At 55.0% G+C, this 7,492-nt stretch overlaps 3 protein-coding genes across 3 annotated transcripts in view; 2 read left to right on the top strand and 1 right to left on the bottom strand.

The window, feature by feature from the left end:
* Positions 1–816, top strand: part of CCMA1212_002629 (Phosphoribosylaminoimidazole-succinocarboxamide synthase) — a gene marked incomplete at both ends in the record, with an annotated part of 4,779 nt that extends 3,963 nt beyond the window's left edge. The window contains one exon of the mRNA XM_073700008.1: positions 814–816. Within this exon, the coding sequence (XP_073561688.1) occupies positions 814–816 (3 nt within the window). The remainder of the gene's footprint in view (positions 1–813) is intronic.
* Positions 817–1,413: 597 nt separating this feature from the next.
* CCMA1212_002630 (uncharacterized protein) lies at positions 1,414–1,863 on the top strand (the record flags this gene model as incomplete). The annotated part of the gene is made up of 1 exon (XM_073700009.1): positions 1,414–1,863. The coding sequence occupies one exon, from the start codon at positions 1,414–1,416 to the stop codon at positions 1,861–1,863; it is 450 nt and encodes a 149-aa protein (XP_073561261.1).
* A 2,265-nt stretch (positions 1,864–4,128) lies between these two features.
* CCMA1212_002631 (uncharacterized protein) lies at positions 4,129–5,007 on the bottom strand (the record flags this gene model as incomplete). Its single annotated transcript, XM_073700010.1, has 2 exons — positions 4,129–4,745; positions 4,815–5,007. 2 exons carry the CDS (start codon positions 5,005–5,007, stop codon positions 4,129–4,131), a joined length of 810 nt encoding a protein of 269 aa, XP_073561260.1.
* Between the last annotated feature and the right edge of the window lie 2,485 nt (positions 5,008–7,492).

Raw genomic sequence — 7,492 nt, forward strand, 5'->3', positions numbered from 1 at the left:
GACGGGCGTACGTTTACCCCCCCCGCGCGCGACCCCTCCCTCTAAGGTAAGGTAGGTAGGTACCACCCTGCCTCCCTTCCCAAGTACCGTCCAGTACCGCCACATGGAGGTAGAAGGGCAGAAGGTAGCAGTCCGAGCTGAGTGGCGAGAGAGATGATGTAGCAGGGAGGATGGTACAATGACGCTTGAGGCATTGCTTCAAACAACACCTCAGCCGGCTGACCGTATTTTCGTCGTCATGTGAGGTATTTCTGGCCCAGCTCCGGTCCACGGCTTGGAAAAAGCAAAGCACAGCGTTGCTGAAAGCAGGCGCACGGCGGCCAGGACAGCTCTGCAGCCAAAACGGTAGTACAATGGCGAAGGAGAGGTGAAGGGGGCTGTTGAGAAAACTTGAAACCGAGGCTGCATGTACCCCGTACATGGCTCGTACATCACGCTCCGCACGCGGGCTGCGATGAAACGGTCAGACATTCCGATAACCAAACGAAACCAAACGATGACCAGTTGGCTGGCGGAGTGTCCTTCATCCCCTTCGTCCCGATAAGAGGCAGGCCGAGGTCTGCCAGGCCACATCTTCCTCCGTCGCAAGGTACCAGACCAGAATAGTAACCGCCGCGAGGGAAAGGGGGATCTATGGCCAGACAGGTAAGCTGGGCTTAGCATAACATTTCACCGAAGCAAACCGACATGATCGCCGCATTAGCTGGTCCGGAGCGGCTCAAGAAGCACAGGGCTTTCTCTCAGGAGGGTTATCGGTGTCGCTAAAGTCAATGCCCATACACCCTGCCTAGCTGACTTGTCATTCCCAAGCAGTAACTGACAGAAACTGGGTTGGGTTTTGCTCCGTGCGTGGAGTGTCCAGCTCGGAACGCGCCAGCAAACGCGTTCCACTCTCCTGCGACTTGCTTCGCCGCAGAGGCAGATGCCGACCACCGCTGCCTCCGCTCAGCAGCAGAGCCACGTCCGACTCCCAAGCTTGCAACGGCTTTCCGAGTCCAGCCCTGGGTTCAGCAATGTCGATTGGTTGCGCGTGGTGGAGAGAGGTCGCTGAGTGTTCACATGCCCCCTGGCTAAGGCGGTAGGCAACTTCCAAGGCGGATGACGATAGCAGTGCCGATTCGTTGCCGGTGCCTCGCATGCTCCCAGCATCACGCTAGCTTGCGTTGATCATCTCTCGTTTGCAGTGCTCGTTGCCGGCGCTCGGGATTGATTCCAGCCTTGCTAGTCGATGGCTGCAAGTATAAGTAGGTCCAAAGCTCCTTCCCCTTACTCGAGTCCGTCAACCTAATCAACTCGCTTCAGGCATCGAACGCTCCTGTTGCAACGCACCAACTGCCATTCCCCTCGCTCCACGTGCCGACACGTGTTTGAATCGTTAGAGCTCAACGCTCGGCTCCGTCCTCCTTTGCCGCCATGGCTTCGTCGTACCCAAGCACTATCCCCCTCGAGTCGGGCAAGAATCGACCCATCCGAGGGCCATACTCAAACGTCACCAAGGTTGTCCACGACCCTCAGCTAGACTCTCTTTCGAGAGATGGCGAGTGGCGGCCTGTCCCCGAGGAGAGTGAGCCGACCGCCAAGGCCTCTGGCGCTCCTAGTGTGCAGAATGGTCTCTCCCAGCAAAGCATCCAGGATATCACCGTCGTGAGCACTGGCTCGGCCTCGCAAGAACACGACACGGCTCTTGCTACCAGAGACCCTGCCAGCTCCGGTGGCAAGAGCGACTCCAGCTCAGGCTCCTCATGCTTGCCGACTGAGGACAAGGCTTCAGACGGGACGGCCAACCACGTTCATGTCGACCATGACGTCTCCCACATGGCACCTTGGGTCAAGGATAGCCTCGATGTCCTGCGCAAGCAATAAGAGAGTGTTGAGATAGAAATAGGATTGAACACAAGCTTATTTGGAGACGGCGCTCTACCAACACTTGTCGTCAAAGAAGGTCGTTGAACCCTGATCCGAGCGGTACGGACACCAGTCCGAGACTGTCTCAAGGAAGTCGGAACATGGCAAGGCTTCGGGACTCAGCCCTTTGCGCAAGGAGAGAGCCGAGACATTGTCATGTCACCACTGCAAAAAGACCAAACAAGGATAAGAAAAAAAAAAAAAAAGGGAAGAAAAAGACGACGAAGCACAACGGCCCTCACCAGAACCTAATGATGAAAGAAAGAAGAAAAGAAGAAAAGATCGAGAAAAAAAAACAACGGAGCATTTGATCGTCTGTTTCGGAAACGGAAACCTCGGCTCAATGCTTCCTTCCCCATACTGCAGCTTCCCTTTCCTACACCGTCTCTTGCTTTCCCCTTTAGATTTAAACTTTGCTCCCTAGGATCGTCGCTTTCTTCATGCGCTTGGTCACATGATTGTTCCCCAGCTATTTTCTCCTTATCTTCTTGCTCAGAGGTCCGACGGCGGCATCATCGATTGATCAATTGATCAAAAAAGAAGAGGGAGGAAAAGAAGGAAACGAAGGAAAAAAGACGAGAAAACAAGCGATTCATTTCTTTGGTTCATGTATGGGTTATAGATACGGAAGGGATGACGCAAGCGGTGGCAGATTGTTTCGCCTCTGAGGGCCTGTACCATCGCCGCGAGTCATATAGAATGGACAATAACACAATCGAATATAAAACTGGAAGTTCGCCTTTTATTTTCTTGTTTTCGTCGTGGCACGTCGCCCTTGCACTGCCCGTCTATATATAAACCCTCATGAGTAGCCACGAGATTGGGCATCCAGCTTTTAGATGCAGAGTCACCTCACATTAGCAGGTAAGGCCATCAGCAAGCCACCGAATCGAAACACAATCCGCCGCAAAAAAATCTCGCGCGCCATCACCGTCGCATCCAATTCAATGCTTCTGCGCCTCTGCGACATGGGCACCCTCAGGCGCAAGGGTGCCCGTTTCACAACAAAATGACTCTTCTTTGCGCGCCTGAAGAGTGTGATGTCAGTTCATAGGTAGGGCATCTCTCGGGTAAGGTAGGGTAGGGTAGTAGTCTAGAAGCTTGGAAGAACTCGGAGTTCATGCCCAATCATTTGATGCGGAATTGTCTTGATGCAGAAGTGCCTCAGCCGATGCATGCGTGCTTCCTGTCAAGCCACGTAATTTGACGGGCTGTGACGGGCGTACGTTTATGCGCAATTACACCATGTGTGTTACCCTGTCGTGCGCATACTGGACTCTTGCTATATGTGTGCAGGTCCGATATACGGATTGACATCATGATGGTGATCCGAAGCTGACCCCCTTGCAGGGGGAGTCGATTGTGGCGACGAGCATCAACCGAGAAACTCTGAACTCACCTCTCCAAGCTTCAAATCTGAGTACATTGGGGCTCGGTTATCTTCCCATTTTTGCCCATCTTGTCTCTACGGGACCTCGTAAAAACCCCATCTTTCCGATCGGTACAAACCGACTTTCGTATTCCGAAAAGTAGATCGGTTCAAGCCGACTTCGTATCTCCAAACCAAGAGCGATTCACCAAACCGACCTCGTATCCCCCACCCACCTAGGTTCCTAGACATGGATTCGTACAAAGTGCACGAAGCCTGCTTACCTATTGAACCCCGGCTTCCGGTCTCAACACACGAAAAAGCGCCGGACAGCCCCCCCTTGCGTCAGCCGGCGATGGTTCCTGCATCGAGCCGCCGTCAAGCCGTGTGATACTGTCTCACCTGAAGGGCAAGAAGAGGCGAGGCGTCGAATCAAGGCCTGGTCGCGCGAGTCGTTGCGTAGCCTACCTGAACATACACGATTCATTCAGTAAATCACCCAACAGTCACAGTCACAACACGACTTCCGATGCAGACTCTGTAGAATAAAACGGGGGATATAATGCATTAGTATACCACTAGAGTACATGCAGAGGCTGACATTATCGTCAAAGAAGCTTAGGTAGGTTTCCATGCAATCGTCAATAAATAGGAAAAGGGGCTGACAGACGCCGGAACATGTCCCCTTATTCCACCCATTCCCCAACAACCTTGCCGTGCTGCGTGAAGAGAAAAAGAAAGCAACAACACAATCTTGCCTCAAGATATTAAATTTAAGCGGGTACCAGAGAAAAAGCCTAACGCGCAAACAACTCGGGATAGCTCCCGTCCCCTCAAGCCCTGCATCCGCAGATCTAAGAGAAGAAAGCGATAGCGATGGCCACGCCGGCAACGAGGGCGAGGGGAGAAGAGAGGTGGCCAGCGGCGCTTCCGGGAGGAACGGTGGTAACGGCGGGGTTTGAGGAGGTGGAGGCAGCGGTGGTTTGACGTCCTGTGACCGGAAACATGCATCGGTTAGCGAGATCTGAAGCGAGATTCTTGTGCGAGGCAAACATCTGTGAAGAATGACACGTACCAGTGGTGGTGGAAGCCGAGCCTGTGGGAGCAACGGTGGTGGTGTTGTGCTTGTGGGTGGAGTGGGCGACGGTGGTGGTGGTGGTGAAGGTGCTCGAGGCCTCCGTGGTGGTGGAGTGAGCAGTCTTGGTCTTGACCACGGTGGTGGACTCCTCCTCGGTGGTGGAAGCGGCCTCGGTGGTGCTGGTGGCAGCCTCGGTGGTGGTGGGAGCAGCCGTGTTGGACTCAGCGGCGCTGGTGGCGGACGTGGCAGCGCTGGACGAGGCGACACCGGTGCCCTGGAAGGGGAACTGCTGGCTGAAGTTGCTCTGGCCGCTCTTGTCGGTGATCTTGAAGTTGTAGGTGCCAGAGGGGAGGTCCTCCAGGGTGACGGTGGTGGAGCTGCCGGTGGCAGAGGCTGTGGCACAGTTGTCAGCGGGCTTGTGGTTTTTTTTTTTTTCTTTGGCAACCATAGGAGATGACTCACAGGTCAGAACCTTGACGTCCTTGAGGTCGGAGCTGGCGCCGGTCTGCAGAGTGATGGTGCAGCCGTCAGAGCAGCCAGAGTACTCGAGAGTGAAGGGCTTGCCCTCCTGGACCTCGAACTTGGAGTTGAGGAACTCGGGCTTGGCGAAAGCAACGGCAACGAGGGCCGAGACGGCAGCGACGGAGTACTTCATCTTGAAATGGTTTGGACGACGAAGAGAACAGATGTGAACGAGAGACGAGAAGCAGCGTCGACTGGTGCGCAAGATATGGTCAGTTTATTTGTTTTCTTTTCAGAAAAAGTGGTGACGAAGTGACTGGTATTGGTATGTTGGTAGTGGAGGAAACCAGGTCTCGGGCGATCTAGAGGCGAGAGGAATGAGGAAGATGAAACAACAACAACAACAGGCGCCGGGAAAAGGATTGAGCCGTTGCAGCTGGCAAGACAACGCGTCCCCGTCGTCCCGGCAGGCGGCCGTCGAGTTGCTTTTCCGCCATCTTCGAACCCTTTCCTCTCCGCCCACCCGTATGCCAGCTGGCGAGCCATGACGCCGCAAAGGGGAGCCGGCCAGCTAGGGGTTCCGCCTTTGGGGTATGGGGGAGTTTGCCGATTCGAACAAGATAGTCAAGAGAGGAGAGGGAAACAACGCGAAACGCAGGGGTAGATGCGTGGACTGGGCGCAGACGAGGCCGTGTTGAGGAAGCATCCACGTCGTGATCGTCCTCTGATCATGTCGAGATGGCGCTCCAACATCGACGACGCACCCAAACAAGAGCTGAGACTGTACTTACACTGGATTGAAACAAGGGCCTAGAAAGCGAGTGATCAGGCGGATGGATGGGCAAAGCAAAGGAGCAAAGAAGCACGAGAATCGAACCGGACGGCCGCGGGTATTAATTAAAAGCTCGAGGCAGACAGAGCCAGAGCCAGAGGCGAGAGTGGAGCGGTGCGGTGCGCGCTGGAATTGCACGGATCACCCCCAATGACAGCCGGAGGTTCGAGAGCCCCCCCCCCCTTCCCAGCCAGCAGGGGCGGGAATTGGAGGAGGGGCTCGATTGCAGGCCGTCTGGCCTTAGCGATCCATCGCTAGCGGAAGGCCAGCAGCAGCCATTCGGCATCGGATGGTGGTGGTTTTGGCTTTTGATTTGGGGCGATGCATCCTGGCCGGCTGTGTGTGTGTGCTGGGGTTGTTGCAAGACCAGATGAGACCGAAGCCTTCACGGTCCTGTCGTCGAATAACTTGGGTACAACTGCCATGTACCAACCGAGCTGCCATTGGCCGCAAGCTCCAGACCCGCCGCCCGCAGCCTATCAGCACATGCCGCCCGGCCCCCCCTGGACCGCATCCAGCCCGCTAGCGCCACCCGCCAGGGCCACTAACGCCAGCAGCTAGTCGCTGAAGCTCCAGGCACTTCACAGGCACCCACAGGCACCCACAGGCAGCTCGCGGCGCCTGGACGCTCCAGACGCGCTGCAGCCAAGCTTTCATCCCCGGGAAATAACATGAACCTAGGCTAGCCTCGAGCTTGCGGCCCACTCTCTGACTCTCTGACGCTGCTTCGGTTTCTCTCTTGTGCCTGTCATCAATTCCAACGTTGGCGGCGCTTGAATTTCTCCGGGTCACGGCACGCCGAGTGGGAGATGAATGATGATGATGATGGAGAGATTGCACCCATCGAGTCGAGTCTTGAGTCTTGACAGGGGGGGAATCTGTGCGCACCCGTAAGTGCACACAGCAAGCTCCGTCATACAGCAATTGGCATGTACATGCACAGCATCTCCCGTACAGCATACCTCGCAGCTCACTGGCAAAAACGTCGCACAAAACAATGCATCGCGAAATTAGCCGCCTGTCCAGAGCCGCAATCCTACGCCTCGCTTAGGCTTACAGCTCCTCGTCCCCTCCCAGAAGAGCATCCGCCTGAATTCAACATAGGGAATCAAAGAGCACACACAGCAAATCAAACCCCGTCTCTCATGCAGCCACGGGGGGGGCCAGTCGTCGTCGACGCCATCACCCCCCCAATTCAGCCACGCAATCCATCCCGCTCCAATAGCCATCGCCACAATGCTGTCAAATACGGGATTCCCCAAAACGCCCATTGACTTTCGTCGCCATCAGCATCGTCACCCGCACTATCTGCAGAACCCGAAAAGCTTCTTTTTTAGCTCTCTCTTCGGACCTCGTACTTCTCACCCGCCCTCCCCCCTGGTCTCCTGATCTAATGGCTGCTCACTCACTCCTCTCGTCAACGACATTTGCGAGCCCTTCCTCTCTCTCTCTCTCTCTCTCTCTCTCGCGTTGCAGCAGAATCCACATATGAGGCTTCCACCAAGTTTCACAACGGCACCTCCGGCTCTAAAAAGCCCGCAAGGAGAAGAAAACTTGAACTAACAGCAGAATACAGTAATGCGCCATCCCGCCTAAGGATTCCTCCAACGCTTGAACCGCCCAGAATCAACAGGCCCCAATTTCCTAGCCGCTGCGTCTCCTTACCAACCGCCCAATCAATGCCCCTGGTCCGGCTTCTACCCAAACGGGACACCTCCATCGCATTCTATAGCCGCATCGCGATTTCAGCAGCTCATCTCAATGTGTGTGTCTCAGTCGGTCTCAGTCTCTCTTTCATTCCTTGCAAAAAAAAAAAAAAAAAAAAAAAAAAAAAAAAAATATTGTC

Source organism: Trichoderma ghanense, assembly GCF_004382785.1.
Source record: "Trichoderma ghanense strain CCMA-1212 chromosome Unknown scaffold_2, whole genome shotgun sequence".
In the NCBI taxonomy this organism is placed as follows: Eukaryota; Fungi; Ascomycota; class Sordariomycetes; order Hypocreales; family Hypocreaceae; genus Trichoderma; species Trichoderma ghanense.